Here is a 17579-nt window from a genome sequence, read left to right on the forward strand (position 1 = left end):
TCCAAGACCATTGAACCCAACCCAGCCCCAACACCTCACTGAACCCTGGCCCCCAGTGCCCATCCAGGCTTTGTTAAACACCCCCAGGGATGGTGACTCCACCACCTCCCCGGGCAGGTCACGAGCGAGGCAGCAGAAACCTGATATTTTATTTTTTTTTTCACTTTTTTCATTTCTTTTTCTCACTTTTCCATTTTTTCCACCGCTGACCCAACATCCTCTCCCCCACCCAGTGGCAGGGTGGAGCTGGCAGCCGGCACCTGGGCCCCCATGGATCCCCTCAACCTCTCGTGGTACGACGGGGACAGGAACTGGAGCAGGGCCCTGAACGCCTCGGAGGCGGCTCAGAAACCGCACTACAACTACTACGCCGTGCTGCTCGCCCTCCTCATCTTCATCATCGTCTTTGGCAACGTCCTGGTGTGCATGGCAGTGTCCAGGGAGAGAGCCCTGCAGACCACCACCAACTACCTGATCGTCAGCCTGGCCGTGGCTGACCTGCTGGTGGCCACGCTCTGCATGCCCTGGGTGGTCTACATGGAGGTAAGGGCTCGGGATGTGGCTCCAGGAAGGATGGGGAGGGTTTAGCAGCCTGGAAATCAGCCTCCTCAATCCTCCCCAAGTGGTTTTCGTGCCCTGAATACAGTTTTTTTGTTCCCTGAAGTGTAGGTTTTTTCGTTCCTGAAATTGCGGGTTTTTTTCTGTTCCTGAAATTGTAGCTTTTTTATCCCTGAAATTGTCATTTTTTTCCCAGGAGGAGGATGGGAGAGCAGGTAGTTTGAAACCCCGTTGCTGCTCAGAGGGCTAAATGATGGCCCAGTTGCACCAAAAACTCAGGGTCAAGAGGGAAAGGACCCCAATTCTGTGTTCAAAACTCCACCATGGGCATCACACTGAAACCACATGAAATTTGTGGAGGTGGAAGGGACCCACAAGGATCATTGAATCCAGCAATCAGAAAAAAAAAATAGCAATCAAGGCCCTGTTTCTGAAGGGCTGCAGGAAGGCAATTGTGGGAGCAGGATGGGAATCCGCAGCTTTATATCACAATATAAAGGGAAAAAAAATCACTTTTCACAGCTCAGCCTTCAGCACAAACCATTTGCTCACTCACGGGAGGGATGATAACACAGGGAGGAGAGCAGGGCAAGGAGGGATCACCAGTGAGTCCTGATGCAAAGCAAAACAAAGCCACTGAGGTGGCCCGGGCTGTGAGAGAGCACAGTGCTAATTATCACCGAGTTAATGATTGTTTTCATGGCGCTGGAGCCTCTGCTGAAGCTCATTAACGTGGCCATGGGCTGGTGGGAGGCAGGCACTGCCTCTGGGGCTTCCATCTCCTTCTGCTCTTCCTTTTCCACCAGTTTGAAGCAGAGGCTGGTGCTGGGAGAAGCTCCTGCTCCCTCAGGTCCAGCCAGAACCTCTCAGACCCTTTTTAATTTTCAGGCAGAAGAACAAACCACAAGCGATGCAAAATTCTCTCTTTTCTGGGTTCAAGTGCAGGGCTGGTCAGGAACCACAGCTGCCTCACCTGCCAGCTGGGACAATTCTCTCCAGGTTTTGTGTCACAGGCTCGGCCTAAAACTCAAAATCAAAATGAAACACTTGAAAACAGCCCAGATTTGGTACAAAGAGATATTTTACCCCCAAATTCTGGAGGTTTCTCCAACACAAGTGAAAACACCAAGAGAAAGAACTGCTGCAGCTCCCGGCTTCCCCCAAACCATGCCCTCGGGCAATTGTTTCCCAGAGGTTTGGATCTGGCTGGAAACCTTTGCCTTTGGGCAAATTCTCCTCAAAGTTCCTGATGTAACTGTCTCTTAAGTGCTTTTTTAATCACTGAGTATTCATCTGTCACTCAGGCTTCAATGCAGTCATTCTCCCTTCTTTATGCTGCCTATGGTTATGTATATCAGAGCAGAAATAACTGAAGAATAGATATCTTATTCATTCTATTTTCAAATGCAGTAGGGCTCTATTTTTGTTAGAGGGAAATATACTTTTTTTTTCATCACATGTCAAACACAGCAGTCCGAATAATTGCTATTAAACTTAATTGGCAAAGTTCAGCTTCAACAGCAAGAGAAGTGAAGAGAAAAAAGGCTACTGGTGCCTGGAAGTGTTATCATTAGTTCTTTGTCTTTAGCACATCGTGTGGAGTGTTAAAGGCTTTCACTCTGAATTAAACTCATTTTGTTCACCAAAAATAAAAAAGGTGAGGAATGCCTACCCCGATTTTTTAAACTAAGAAATGAAGGGAAGCTCTTGCTTGTCTGCTGCTGACCTTTGTTGGGTGGAATTGGAAAAAACTGTCTGGGAAAAAAGCTGTAAGTAAAATTAGAGGTGTTTGGGAATCAAAATGAATGTATTTCCCTCCTCATTCTGCCTTGAAATGCTTCAGGGAGCTGTTTAAGCTCCTTTATCTTCCCTTGTGAGTTGGAGGAGCCTTGTGCTCCCCGGTGGCACTGGAAGGTGAGCCCAGCTTTGTGCTGGGGCTGCCCAAACCCACAGAGAGCAGGGGAGGGAAACTCAGCTCCCCCTTGGAAGGGGCAGAGCTCTGCCTTTGGCCCAGCACAGCCCCAGGAACTGCTCTCCAGCCCCAGGGATTGCTGACCAGCCCCAGGAGCTGCTCTCCAGCCCCAGGGATTGCTCACCAGCCCCAGGGATTGCTGACCAGCCCCAGGGATTGCTGACTAGCCCCAGGAACTGCTCAGCAGCCCCAAAGGATTGCTCACTAGCCCAAGGGATTGCTCTCTGGCCCCAGGGATTGCTGATCAGCCCCAAGGATTGCTCTCCAGCCCCAGGAACTGCTCTCCAGCCCCAAGCATTGCTCACCTGCCCCAAAGGATTGCTCACCTGCCCCAAAGGATTGCTGACCAGCCCCAGGCATTGCTCTCCAGCCCCAGGGATTGCTGACCAGCCCCAGGGATTGCTGACCAGCCCCAGGGATTGCTCTCCAGCCCCAGGAATTTCTCTCCAGCCCCAGGAATTGCCCAGTAGCCCCAGGAACTGCTCACCAGCCCCTTCTCTCTCTGCAGGTGGTGGGGGAGTGGCGCTTCAGTCGCATCCACTGCGACATCTTTGTCACCCTGGATGTCATGATGTGCACTGCCAGCATCCTCAACCTCTGTGCCATCAGCATTGACAGGTGAGGGCTCTGTGCCACCAGGCTGTGCCAACCCCAGGGTGGCAAGTCCCAGCCACCTCTGTGTGGTCACAGTTTACCTGGGACTCAGGGGCTCAAAACCAGTGGGAGTTTTTTGGAGAGCAGCTTAGAGGATCTCGACGAGCTGTGAGCAGGGAGTTCTGTCAGGAGGCACAGAAACGCTGCTCCTGGGGGTGAAGATGGAATTGCTCTGTGTCCCACGGGCCTGGCACTTCTCTTTGTGCTCTGGGGTGGTGCAGGGGCGTTGGTGGGAAGGGTGGGAGGAGAACTTCATGCTGAGCTGACCCAGCCTCGCCCCTCCTGGTGTGGCTGCAGCCGCCCTGGGACACACGAGCTGTGCAGTGGCAGGCGTGGCAGGGTGACAGCAGCCTGGGGTGTGTCCCCTGCAGGTACACGGCCGTGGCCATGCCCATGCTCTACAACACCCGCTACAGCTCCAAGCGCAGGGTCACCGTCATGATCGCCGTGGTCTGGGTGCTCTCCTTTGCCATCTCCTGCCCGCTCCTCTTTGGCCTCAACAACACAGGTGAGGGCTCTGCCGCCTGCAGCTGCCTCCTGCTGTCCTCCCAGGCAGCCAGGAATAAAGGTGGGATCGGGTTTGAGGTGTGTTGGAAGTGTTCTGTCCCTCTGCCACCTGCAGCTGCCTCCTGCTGTCCTCCCAGGCAGCCAGGAATAAAGGTGGGATCGGGTCTGAGGTGTATTTTGGAACTGTTCTCTCCCACTGCCACCCCTCACTGTTTGCACGCTGATTCTGGGTGTGTTTCATCTCCAGCTATTCCAGAGCTGGGTTTCACACTCACCAGGACTGAGGTGACCTAGAATTTCACACAACACCAATCTGTGTTACCTTAACATTAGTCCACTACAAATTCAAAATCCTCCCTCTGTTAAAACACACAAAAAGGAAAGCCGTGGGACAAAACCTTCCCCGAGGCAGGAGAGGAAAGGACTGGCAGTTCAGGCAGCAGTTTCCTGGCAATGCTGGTCGGATGCAGCACGGGATCAGCCGTGCTGAGCTGCAAGGCAAGGAGCAGCAGGAGTTTTTGGGGGTGATGTGACTCCGTCCAGCCCCAGGGCAGCCAGCGCGGCGACCCCCTCAGCGGGGACGCCAGCCCTGCAAGCTTTTCTCTTCCAGACGAGAAGGAGTGCATCATTGGCAACCCTGCCTTCGTGGTGTACTCCTCCATCGTGTCCTTCTACGTGCCCTTCATCGTCACGCTGCTGGTGTACGTGCAGATCTACATCGTGCTGCGGCGGCGCAGGAAGCGCGTCAGCACCAAGCGCAGCAGCCACGTGCTGGACTCGGACACGCAGGCCCCCCTGAAGGTACCAGCCTCTGCACCCTCCCCCTGCCCTGCTCCCCCTGCCCCACACCACCCAAAATCTCCCAAAGGTGGGTGCTGTGGCGGGTTTGGGGTCCCGGCTGCACGCCGTGGGTTCCCAGCTGGCTGGCTGGGGCTCCTCGCTGGATCTCAGGGCTGTTCCAGCAGCAGATCTGCACCAGGAGCTGCTGCAGTAACCCCGAGCGTGGCCTTGGGCTGGGCTGGGGCAGCCAGGAGGCTGCACCGTGTGTGAGTCAGTCCTGCAGGATCACAGAATGGTTTGGGTCAGGAGGGACATGAAAGCCCATGGGCAGGGACACCTTCCACATCCCACGTGGCTCCAAGCCCCATCCGGCCTGGCCTTGGACAATCCCAGGGATGGGGCAGCCACAGCTTCTCTGGACACCCCGTGCCAGGCCTCACACGCTCCCAGGGAGGAATTCCTCCCTAATATCCAATCTAAACCCATCCTCCTTCATTTAAGGCCATTCCCTCGTGCCTTACCACTCCAAGCCCCTCTCCAGATCTCCTGGAGCCTCCCCCTTTAGGCTCTCAGGTGTCCCCAAAGCTCAGTGGCAGTGCCTGGGGTGCACAGCTCCTGTCAGGTGTCCCCACAGTTCCTGTCAGGTGTCCCCAAAGCTCAGTGGCAGTGCCTGGGGTGCACAGCTCCTGTCAGGTGTCCCCACAGCTCCTGTCAGGTGTCCCCAAAGCTCGGTGGCAGTGCCCGGGGTGCACAGCTCCTCCCTGGGAAGGACAGCTGTGCAGGACCAGCCTCTCCCTGCAGGAGCTGCGTGTGAGGGAGCCCAGCTGGCTGTCACTCCTCTTGTCAAAGCAGGGCTCTGGCAGCACAGCCAGGGGCACGCTCCATCTCCAAACCCTGCTGCCTGCAGAGGAGGCAGCGACACAGGGACACACAAACACAGCAGAGCTTCGTGGCCTCCTTCCTCTGGTGAAGAGCACAGGGGGTAGCAGCCCCCATCCCTGCTCCTCCACGGCAGTTCTCCATCAGTTCTCCATCCTGCCCGGCTCCTCAGCCGCGCTGATGAGCTCCTGATTCATCCCTTTGTATTCCCACGTGCCTCCCTTACCAGCTTCCCTTCCCAACCCCTCTCTGCCTGTGTAACCTCTGAGCTGGTGCTTGCCCCTTAGGACAAATGCACTCATCCAGAAGACGTCAAGCTCTGCACAGTTATTGTGAAGTCCAATGGGAGCTTCCAAGTTAATAAGCGCAAAGTGGTGAGTGTTAAAAGAGAAGTGGGAGCTTTCCAGAGCCTTCAGCCTTCCCCTTCTCCCTCAGGACATGAGGTTAATTTATGTAGGGTGGGAGAAAAATAAACCTAAGAGCAAAGGTTACCGTTCAATCTCAAAATTTAAATAGTCTTCCCATTCCTTGGAGTGAAGCAGGGGGTTTAAGCTCACAGAGCTCACAAAGCCAGATTAAGCTCACCGAAAGATCAGCTCTAAAAGCCACGGCATTTGAACATTTTTGTGCCTTTGATTTCCTTCTCCTCTCTGTTATTTAAATCTTGGATTGCATTGGCTTTGTTGGGTTTTGGTTGTCGATTCCATTTTTATTCATTTGCATTCTGAAAACCTGAATAAAATCTGTAGAGAGTGGAGACAGCGTCTCCCCCATTTCTGAGCCTCTTTGTGCCAAAAAGGAGAATCCTCCAGTGCAGCTCTGTCCATCCCACCTGCCCAGAATACCCAAACACAGCACAGCCCTTCCTCCAGGTGCCAGGCAGGGAGGGAGACGAGGGACTGACTGTTCTCCAGCATCATCCAGCTTCACTCTGTAAGGAATGCTCGTTGCTCCTCTCTGTGTATTTACCTGTCATTATGTTGTGGACATTTGATTCTTGTCCAGGAGGCAGAGAGTCACATAGAAGAGATGGAAATGGAGATGGTGTCCAGTACCAGTCCCCCTGAGAAAACGGCCCTCAAACCCACAGCACCAAGTAACCACCAGTTGATTGTGCCAGTTGCTTCTAATCGGGGCAACAACTCTACCCTGCAGGCACCCCTGAGCAGCCCTGGGAAGGTGGAGAAGAACGGCCACGCCAAAGAATCCCACCACACAGCCAAGGTCTTCGAGATCCACTCCCTGCCCAACGGCAAGACGAGGAACTTGCTCAAGGCCGTGATCAGGAGGAAACTGTCCCAGCAGAAGGAGAAGAAAGCCACCCAGATGCTGGCCATCGTGCTCGGTGAGAGCGTGCCCTGGCTGCCCTGGGCTCCCTGCAGAAATGCCAGCGCCCGTGTCCCGCGCAGGCTGATTTCCCAACCTCCCTCAGAACCCATTTCCCTTCACATATCAGAGGATAGCAGGCAAAGGGCTGCCCAGGGGAGGGTCCCTCCTCCCCGGCCACGCACAGTGCTGCACTAAGGGTGCCCAAAGCTGCCCCTCTCGGGGGCATCTGAGCTCCCAAAACAGGGGAGAGCTCCTGGGCTTGCTGGAGCAAAAGGCAGCAGAGCTCAGCAGAGCTGGCACCTTTAAAGGGCAGAGTTTCTGCTGTGTCTGGGCTCGTTCCACGAGCAGAGGAGTTCTTTAGTACCAGGGTAGAACGCAGACCAGGACACTGAGCACGCAAACACAAATCTCATTCCTCTGGGAAATAAATTCCCCTTCCACCAAAGAGAACCTTGCTGAGAAGCTGCCCAGCTTTCAGCAATCAAAACCCTCCTCTCTCCTTTTTTCCCCCCCAGGTGTTTTCATCATCTGCTGGCTCCCCTTCTTCATCACTCACATCCTGAACATGCACTGCGACTGCAACATCCCGCCGGCCATGTACAGCGCCTTCACGTGGCTCGGCTATGTCAACAGCGCTGTCAACCCGATTATCTACACCACCTTCAACATCGAGTTTCGCAAGGCTTTCATGAAGATCCTCCACTGCTAAAAGTCACAAACAGCACCCGCATTTTTTTTAGGAACGCAGGGGGAAGAGGAAGCGATGCCATCCATGCACGGCGGGGCAGCCGGGGAGGGGGCTGGAGCTCTTGAGCTGGGCACCGCTCGGTGCCCGAGCGCCTGCTGGGGATGGAACGAGGTGGGAGGGTCTCTCACCCCGCTGGGTGACCTCTGGACCGGCCCCAAGGGCGCTTTTCAGAGCCGCCCTCGCGCCGTGGTGGAAGTGGAAGCGCAAGGATCGAGGCGCTCTCGCTCGGTTCTCGCCCGTGGCCACCCGGCCTGGAGTGCCCTGGACACAGAGTGGCCACGGGGCCAGCAGGACGTGGCGCTGGGTCAGCGGCACAACTCTCACCAAAGACAAGGCCATCCTTCCCGCTTGGAGCAGGAGCCAGCCAGGGCCTCTGCCAGCTCCGTGCAATAGCTTTGCCTTCACCTCCAGCTGACTCACCCGGCGTTTAGCTGCTGAAGCCTTCGGAAATTACATAAAAAACAACACAAAAAACTTTCAGAGGTCCCCAGGCGGGTCGAGGAGGTTCTGCCACCCACAGACCCTGCAGCAGTGTGAGCCTACAAGCCATGGGTGGAAGGGAGGAGGGGGCATCAGTCTCACGTCAAACCATCGGTGTAAATAGCAATGAATAGGAGGGATTTCGGAGCCCCAAGCCAAAAAACATAGATGGAGAGAGAAACTCAAGGAGTGGGAACCTTGTCTTGCATGGTGTACATCCAACAGGACCCCCTCACCTCCCATCAGTGATTTCTGCCCACCAGCATCTCATCTCCAGGCTCTGCCCAGGGTGACAGCAGGGGAGGGGTGGCAGCGTGGTGAATGTACAGACACGAGGACACTGTGCCAGGGGGGGCACCCTGAGCACGCCAGCCAGGCCAGGGCTGGTTCTTCTCACCTAAATCAGGGGCCCCAAGGAGCACCTCGGGTCTGATTTGCCTCTGTCTCTCCCCAGAGAGTGCAGAATAACATTGTGCCTAATTTAAATCAACAGTCAAGGAGATAAAACTGTGCATTTTGGAAAAAGCCAGAATAAAAAGCCAAGAAAGCCCCTACCTGGACCAGCTCCTGTGTCCAAGCTGGACTCTGGAAAGGTCTGGATGTTTCCAGCATCCCTTACTCTCTGCTATCTATTTTTCCATGGATTTTAGGAATGGAAGCCCCACAAGAGCATCATTTCACCACGCTGAATCTGGCACTGCCAAACCCACGCTGTACGTGCTGTTTGTACTCAGTTCACACGGTATTTTGCAATATCTCTGTAAATAAAACACAGCAAGGTGAATAAAGCAAGGTGGAAATAGGTCTGGCTAGAAATTCCTGCAGGATGTGGAGCAGCAGAGGGTTGCAATAGCCATAAACAGGGGCAGGCTCCCAGGGTGCAGTTTCCTGCTGTTTTCTAAAGGAGTAAAAACACAATTGGGAGAGCAATAGAATCCCTTTTTTCTCTATGCAGTTTGTGGAATATTCACTCCGTTTCTGCTTCAGATGAGGTGGAGATCTGCCAGGGTTTCCTTTAATTCCCTGGATTTCCTGTGCTGCTAACAGAGCACTCTCCTGTGCTGGCAGGATGCGTTCCAGCTCTGAGTCAGGAGGAGATTACACCAAGCAGCTCTAGCACATAATCTCAGCTGTTTTCTAAAATGGAAGCAGCAGTCCCACCTTAATCCACAGGTTGCTGTTCCAAACCTGGCATTCCTGGAATGGGCTGGGATCCAGGGGTTTTGATTTTCAGCCCACAGCCTTGTGTAACATTTGAACCTGGCTCTTCACAGCTAAAAACTGCAAAATTGGGAACGCCAACTCGAGAGATCTCAGGCACACATGAGCTGTTCTTTCTTCCCCTCAGTTTTCACCAAATTCCCTCAGTGATGGGAACCAACTCAGACTGGTACCCAACAGTCACAGAATGATGCAAGGTTTTGGGGCAGAAAAATAGCAACAAGCTACTGGTCCATCTTTTAATGTATTTACAAGCAGAAAGATCCATTTGACTTGGGGAATTAACAGGCGGGGAGCTGAATAAAAATAGCAAATATTACATATATAGACAAAAAAAGCTTTAAAGTATTTGGAAGTTGTCATAGGTGAAGTCTGCCCTGTACTAAAGCCTGGTGTGAGCCCTCTGGATAAGTGGAATAATAATATCCCTCAGGATAACGTGGATAATATCTTCACTTTGTGCCATAATTTTACTTTGTGTCCAGTTTTAACCCAAGAAAATCCTCCTCCAATGTTGTGTACCTAGCTCCCAATTTTTTTTTCTGAATCTAGAAGCAGAACCTTATAGCTCAAGCCACCTGAACCACTGCCTAAAAAACTCTTCCAAAATGCCACGGAGAGAAAAAAAAAAAAGCTGCAGGAAAAGCCTCTGTCCTTCATGTGGAGCAAAAACCCCCAGGTATGAATAGGATGGATTTCCCAGAGCTGCAATATTGGCTGTGAGGAATTACCTGCAGCCCACCCTTCACCCCCAGGACGCTTTAAGCTGCTCCTTCCTCACACTCCAGGCTAAACTGTGGGAATGTGAATGTCCCCGGTGCCCTTGGGAAGGTGGCAGTGCCAGGTCTGGCTGTCTCTGCAGCAGGTTTTCCTTCCCCACAAAACTCCTGCACTTCCAGATGACAAACGAAGCACTTTGAAACGCAGGACTGAGCCTTCCCCTTCTGGAGACAGCACCAAAGTCATCCTCACCTCTGGCTTGCCAAGGAGGGAGGCAGTGCCAGGAGCAAGGGCAGAGTGTGCTGACACAAGGAGAACGTGGGAGCTGTTTGTGGGAGCTCCTCAGAACCCATCCTGAGTCAGCTGCACCCCGAGGGACTTGGGAGCCTCTGCCACAGCTCTGACCTGGCAAACCTCACTGTTCCTTCCACCCTGGAAAAAACAAACCTCTGCTTCCCCAAGGACCTCTGCTGGCAGGACGTGCTGGTGATGGGAAGGGCACTGAGCTGGTTTTTAAAAAACACCTTAAGCAGAAGATTTCATTTCTTTGTTCCTCCAGAACTCCAGAGCCTTGCTCTAGCCCCTCTTTTGGGATTCATTATTTATAATTGAAGCTTTCGTTCTGCTTTTTGAGTCTTCCTGTTCCTGCTTTCCCTCCCTGTGATTCCCAGCTTGCTGAAGCCCTGGGTGGGGACCTCTGCACCCCCAAACAGGTTTGAATTAAAAGCCAGTGAATTCTGCCTGCACTGTATTTGCTGCTTGCCTGCTTGCTCCCACTCCACAGAACTGTTAATCTTCCTGGCTGAAGAGTACACGAACTCCAGTAGGTCTAACCAGCTTATCCAATCCTGCTGAAATAAAAAAAAATAATAATCATAATTAAAAAAAAAAAGGAAAACAGGAAAAATAAAGCCACTACCTCTTGTGGTGAAAATCTCCAGTGCAACCACGGCTCCCCAGGAGTCAGGAATGTATAAATGCCCATCACAGGTACATGTGACACCAACCAATGTCTTCATGCAGCACTGTCATTAAATAGAGACTTGCACAAGCCACCCCGATGTCCCTCTGCTTGTTTTGTTCTGGTTTACTCTCAGCTCTGAGGGTCAGGCTCCAGGGGGCTGTGGTTCTGCTGCAGAGCTCAAACACACGGAGGAAAAGCTGCCCTCACACGAGATTTGCCTTTTTCTGACTTGCTTTTCAGGCTATTTTCCATTTTCCTCCCTTACCCCTGTCTATCCTTGAGAATTCTGGTGTTTGCCTTGCCTGCAGCCACGAGAACCAGACGCGAGGAAGGAAAGATGCAGAAAGGCACAGACAGAAAGGAAATGGTCTGAAATGTCTCTCCTCTCCCAGGCAGCGGTGGGCTGGGGAGGAAGGGAGGAGGAAGGGGTGGAAGGCAGAGGTGCCCAGCTGGATTCGTGCTGGATGACTTAATTCATTTATTTTGGAATATTTTAATTTATGTTGCCCTGGTTTCTCAGGCTACACACTCAGGTTTGGCGTTTGTGCAGGTGGACTCTCAGCCAGGCTTAATCAGCACTTTTAAATAAAGATTATTTTCTTTATATAAAAGAAGAAGAAAAAATAGTACAAAGAAAATCCTTCCCACTGCTGGGAAAGAAAGCTGTCTGTCCATGTCCAAGAACTAACACGCTAAAATTTCAGTTTAATGGCATTTCAGATCCAAAGGTTTACTCAGTTTTGATCCAACACAGAATAATCCCCAGCTTGTGCAGAAACCAGAATCTCCAGAACTGCTGAGTTCAAACGAGGCTGAATTCTCCCTGGTGGATGATTCACCTCAGTGCCACCGTGACAGAGGGAAAATGAGGAGCTGCAGTGCCCCCTCCCCTCCCAAACACAGCAGAATAAACGATATTTTCACATCAAACAGGACACACCAGGCTGTTTTCAGCCAGTCTGCCCTGAGCCTGGCAGCATCAAAGGCAGCTGCTCTGAGGTTCACCCTTACAGCCAAATTTCATTTCTAAGCCTGTGGACAGGAGCCATTCACAGCACCCAAAAGAGATAAAAGGAAGGATCTGCCCATCTCCTGGGGCACCTGAGTGAGTCCTGCTGCTCCAGGTGAGCCCTGACACATCCCTGGCTGTGCTTTGTTCTGCACACCCAGGGAAAAAAAAAAAGAGAAAACCAGTTACTCTTGTTAAATTAACTCCCTGCCTTTAATCAAAGCTTCTTTTAATAACTCCAACTGCTCCCCCAAGTCTTTCTGACGATTCCAGCCTGTCTCCTTCATAAAGAGCTTTTGACTCACAAATAACAACTTTCTTCACCAAAGAAAGAGAGATCACAGTGGCCTAAACATAATTAAGACGTCATGAATAATTAACAGACCTAGAAATGCCTTTAAAGAGACTTAAGAAGCCAAGCAAAACCCTTCTAAAGGAGAGGAAAGCATCGTGCCTCCCCATGCTGGGCCCGGGAAGAAGGAGAGGGCTGATGAGAGCGAGCGAGCGCATTTAGCCGGGGCAGCTCTGCCTCCCTGCTGCCATCCTGCCAGCCTGGCACGCAATCAACTGCAGCCCTGATGAGCTGCCAGGGCACTGCCCCCAGCTCAGCTGCAGCAGCACTGCCAGGCTCAGCGAGGGAGGCAGCAACACAGGTTTGTCCTTGCCCCCGGTGAAAAGCAGTTTTTGCTGGTTTTGCCCAGGGGAGTCGGTGGCACGTGCCAGGGGCACGAGGTGTGGCACAGCAGCAGAACTGGCACAAGGGGAGCTGGAAAATGGGCTCTGCAGGGCTTCTGGCCCTGCACTGGGGAGGCTGCTCAGCCCAGAACAGAGGGGGGCAATCAGCCCCCCGAGCTCCTGGCTGGGGGGGGGACACACTCCTCTGCAGCGCTGACCCCGCAGGAACAGCAGCTTTCCCCCCGGGAGCCTTCATCCCCTCCCCTCCATCACACCACAGCCCATTCCAGAGAATTCCCTGCTGCCCCTGAGCCCCTCTGGGGCAATGCCACAGCTCCTCACCTGGAGCCTGGGAGCCTTGGGATGGGGAGTTTTTGAGGATGTGGCCAGTTCCTGACCACAGCCTGCCCCATCAGCCTCTGCCCCTGACCTCAGGAGAGCAGGACAGAGCAGCCAGGCACCACCCAGATCCTCCTCCCGTGGCTGCTGCTGTGGGGTTTTAACTCTGCACACAGGGGGAAAATAAACCAGCAGAATTCAAGGGTCCTCATGGCTGTTTCTGCTTCTTATCTGGATCCAGCTGTTCCATAAATCCTTGTGAGCTGTGTGCAGGGCAGATGGAAAGGGCTGCAAACCTCACCTGGCAGAAAACCAGGTCATAACCTCAGCCCTTGCCACAGCATCAAATCGTTCCTGACAGCCGTCGTTAATATTTATTGAACAGGGTAACCACTAAGCTGATTTTTTTTTTATTCAGGCCGTGTGAAAAAAAGCAAGAAAAGCCCAAACTGACATCAGCCAGAAGTGGAATCTCGTCTCCAAGTGCTAACAGCAACACAGAGAATCTCTGAGCAGCTCCTGAGCGCGAGTTCAGAGAGCTCTGTCAAATCACCAGCTGGAAAATGTACAAAGCTTCAGAGGGAAACCCAGGAGCTGCAAATCTGATTGAACAAGACAGGTTATGAGCTGGGAGCTCGTCTGTGTGAAGAAATGGGCAGTCAGTGCCAGTCCAAACAAATATGTACATCTCCTCTGAGCACCTCCCTCCCCCTGGGACAGCTGCTGTCAAACACAAAAGTGACTTTGAGCTGGCACCATTCTTTGAGTTTGCTGGGGGAAAAAAAACACCAAAAAACCAGCAAAGATGGCAGAGCAGCTGCTGGTTCCATGAGCAGACTGACTGAGGCACTCTCCTTCACCCAGCCAGGCTGGCAGAGCTGGGAACAGGCATTTGAGCCCCAAGGCCAGGGGGAAGCTGTCCCCCTGTGGGTGCCATCCAGGGGCTCAGCCCAGCACATCCCTGTGCTGCAGGGGAAGGCAGGAGAGTTCAGGCAGGAGGAGCTGCATGGGGCTGCCCTGACAGCTTTAACTCACTGGCAAAAAGCTCTTTCTGCAGCCAGACTCATCCTCCAGCTGGCCAAGTCTCCAAAATCCCCAAATCCGTGCTTGTGTTTCAGGCACAGTTTGAAATTTCCCCCTGAGCCTACAAACACAGCGAGGCCAGACTTCCCAGGTGGATTCCAGGGCTGGGCACCAGCCCTTCCCTGCTGGGATGCACAAAATGTGATCTTGGAGAGCTTTCCCAGCATCAGTGATTCTGTGGGGCCAAGGATTCCCCAGGAGCTGCTCCCAGACTCCCAAAATGACCTCACAATCAGCATTTTCCCAGCTCACCGGATTTCAGATGAATTCCACCTTTTCTCTGGTTTTCTCTCTCTCATGATTCCTCCCTGCCACTTTTTAATGTCTGGGTGGGCTCATGTCCTGTGGCGTTTTCCAGCATTCCCTGGAGCAGAACACGACCCTGCTCAGCCAAAAGGAGCAGCACACTGGGCAGCAAAGAGCCCTGCTCAGCTCTCCTGGGAGAAATCCTTACAAAACAAAGATTTCAACAACATAAAGGCAGAGCAGCCTCAGCAAAACCTGCAGTCTTTTCCAAGGCGAAAGAAAATTAATTCCCTGAACGCCTTGTAAGGATTTTTTTTTTTCCTGTTTGGAGCAGATATGAAGGGTTTGCCCAAAGAACAGCAATAAAATCTTGCTGGTGATAAGAAGGCTGCTGTGCCTTGCTGAGGAGCAGGCTGCTGCAAGTGCCACGGAACCAGGCCAGAAATGCCCCAAACCTCCATTCTGTCAGTTCTCAGTGTCTGTAACGTTCCCCTTTTCTTTCTGAAGTCACGGCCTTGCAGCCCAGCAGCAAACAAAGGTTCATTTTAGCCCTTATTGCAGCTAATTACTGCTGCTCCTGATTGCTGATCCCGGCCTAATGCTCCTCTCTGTGATGGCTCCAGAAGGACTCGGAGTCGTTAATGGGACATTTTCTATCCAGGAAATCTGGGGGGGATTATTTATCTCTTTTTATTCAGAAGAAATTCCCTCCAGGATGGGGAGTTAGTCGTGCTCTCTGGATTTTCTCATGGCTCATTTGGAGGTGATCTCTGTACCTGATACATTTTTAAGGGAAATTCAGAGCAGGGATGTTCCAGGGGGGGGTTTCTCCCTGCTGTGGGTAGCACCAATCCTTGCCACACAAAAAGCTGTTTGGGCTCACAGATTCCATGGTTTCCATGACCCTCCCAAACCCAGGCTGGGCAGCAGATTTGGGGCTCTGCACATCTGAGGTGCCCTCAGAGGGATATAAATCTTTTCCTGGGCTTTGTGTGGGTACAAAAGATTTTTTTCCCAAGGCCACAGAGGGTGTGAGGAGCACTGAACTGCCAAAGTGAGAGCCTGAACTGTGATATCTCCTCCCCAAACTGAGATGGACTCCACCTCTCACTGCCAAGAACCTCAGGCTTTAAAAACAATCACTTTTGGGCTCGGGCTTGTGGGGCTTTTTTTTTATTTTTTATTTTTTTTTTCCCAGAGAAGGAGGCCAGCAGCAAATTGCACAGGAGAAGGGTTCCCTGCTGTGCTCTGAGCCAGAGGAGAGGAAAGCAGCAGCTGATCAAAAGATGTTGAACTTGCTGGGGATGAGCTGCCTGCTAGGAGCAAACAGCAAGAGCTCCTTGATTCCCAGCCAGGCCCTTTCCCATTATTCTAATGCAAGTGGAGCTCACACCTGCACTGATGGAGCTGGCTGGGAGCTGCTTTTGGAGGGGATAACGTGGTTTTATTGCAAAGCGAGGGACAAACCCCCTCCCTGGGGCTGGGGAGAGCACGGGGCAGTGCTGGATGGGCTGGGGAGGGAGCAGGAGGAATCCTGCCAGGCCAGGGAGAAGCTGAGCAGAGCCAGGCACGTCTCACACTGACGTCTGCCACAGCACAGAGCCTACAACCACCTCCTTGCAAGAAAAAGAAACACAGAGAATTCACTATTCCTTCTTACATTAAAATCACTGCCTCCTACATCCACATCATTGCTGTCAGAAACATCTTGATTTTCCACACCTAAGGGGCTATGGAAAAAAACAAGCATTTGTGCTAAAAATAAGGGGTTTTTTTTCCCCCCCCCACAAGCTGTATTTATTCAGATCTCTTTTCCTCTAAAACGCAGCATTATTTTAATTTTAATTTAATCCCATATCTGCATAATTGCAGCACTGCCAAACAAACAAATCAGAGTCGCTGGGAAGCAGGAGCAATGCAAAACGTGGATTTAACCAAATTCAATTCCAAACATTCTCCTGTGAACATTCCCTCACGGAAGAGCCACACTTCCCACAGAAATGTCCACGTTTTCATCACAACAAGCATCTCCCCTTCAAATGGATTTTGCATCAGAGAATTTATATTACAGTCAGATCCAGCTCTGAGAGAGCACTTAGGAAATCAGTGCCAGCCCCTCGTGAAACCATCCCCTGCTCTGCTGATTGATTTATCTGAGTTCCTTGGTGTGCTGCTCGTAGGGAACGCGGGGTCCTGAAAATCCCATCCATTTCCCCACGGATGTCCTGGCTGGAGATGGTGCAGAGGGAGAGCAGGCAGCCCAAAGCACGTCCAGGATTTACAGAGCTCGGCGTGGCTCCAGCAGGGAGCAGGGCTGGAACAAGATCAGCTTTAAGGGGCCTGAAATTTCCCTCCTCTGGTTTTCTGTCCTAACCACGCCAAAGCACGTGGGGATTTTCTGAGGGATTTGAAGATTGGTTTGGAAATATCGCCGTGGCTCAGGATGTCTGGAGCTGCTGCAGCACAGGGATGCTCAGGGCAGCGCTCCAGAGTCATTCCACAACTCCTGCCAACACCAGACACACCACCCTGCTCACCCAGGCAGCTCTGGGTACCCCAAAATCACGGTTTTTGAGGCATAAGGGCCAACAATTTTGATTTTTTTGGAATCTAAACGAGTTGTTTAGGAGGTTTCTGCCCTGCTGCTGCCGCCGTGCCCTGCCAGGAGCGGCCTGGGCCGTGAACTTTGGGTAAGAACGTGAGATAATCAGCAGCAGATTCATCAGCAGGGACAAAAGACTGAAAAGGAGTTGAAAAAGGGGAAAGAAAGAAAGAAAAAGTGGGGGGATGGAGATCTACGAATAATTTTAGAAATAAGCTGCAAGTTGCACAGTCACAAAGCGGAGGCTGGAATGCACTTTTCCAGAGTTTGTAAAGACTCATTTAATTTCTATAGAAACTGAGCAGCAAACAGGTAATTTTCTCTGCAAATTGCTTCTATCACCTCTGGAATGCTCTGCAAGAGCAATGTATTTCCCTCGTGTCTTCTTAATCCCCTGTTATTTTCATTATAAATTTAATTAAGCTCTTGTAGAGAACATTCCATGACATATGAGCTGAGTTTTGTTTTTCTGCCGGAGCGGGGACAGAAAGGAGCTGCTGAATTGTGTGGCAATTGGATTTCTTTTCTTCTGGGTAAATATTTCAAATGACACCGAGCAGAGGAGACATTTGCTGAATCAATAGAGCTGAAGCTCAGGAAAGGAGCTGCACAGGAAGGTCTGACATCCCAAAAATTCCTTCAGCCAGGCCTCTCCTCCTTGGACAAAATTAGGGAATATCAAGAGCAAGTAAATCAGGGAAATGCCAAGATTTTTGGGGGTTTTTTTTTGGTGGTTGCAATAAAAAAAGTCCATTTTTTACACTCCCTGCAACCCAAAATGTCACCAGCATTTCATTTCATAACCTGCCCAGC

The 17579-nt window shown here is 51.9% G+C and overlaps 1 protein-coding gene across 4 annotated transcripts; it reads left to right on the forward strand.

Annotated features, from left to right (window-relative positions):
• Window positions 1–248: 248 nt before the first annotated feature.
• DRD2 (dopamine receptor D2) lies at window positions 249–7388 on the forward strand. 4 transcript variants are annotated; one of them, XM_041413875.1, is made up of 7 exons: window positions 249–543; window positions 3039–3148; window positions 3556–3692; window positions 4302–4492; window positions 5638–5724; window positions 6356–6695; window positions 7195–7388. In XM_041413875.1, the coding sequence occupies exons 1-7, from the start codon at window positions 271–273 to the stop codon at window positions 7386–7388; spliced, it is 1332 nt and encodes a 443-aa protein (XP_041269809.1). In that variant the 5' UTR covers window positions 249–270. The 4 variants fall into 4 exon arrangements, with proteins under 4 accessions (XP_041269809.1, XP_041269812.1, XP_041269811.1 ...); XM_041413878.1 differs by having other exon boundaries at window positions 5638–5706; window positions 6530–6695; XM_041413877.1 differs by having other exon boundaries at window positions 271–543; window positions 6506–6695.
• Window positions 7389–17579: the final 10191 nt, after the last annotated feature.

The sequence above is a fragment of the Onychostruthus taczanowskii genome, unplaced genomic scaffold (genome assembly GCF_017590055.1).
Source record: "Onychostruthus taczanowskii isolate IOZ18803 unplaced genomic scaffold, ASM1759005v1 scaffold43, whole genome shotgun sequence".
NCBI classification, from domain to species: domain Eukaryota; kingdom Metazoa; phylum Chordata; class Aves; order Passeriformes; family Passeridae; genus Onychostruthus; species Onychostruthus taczanowskii.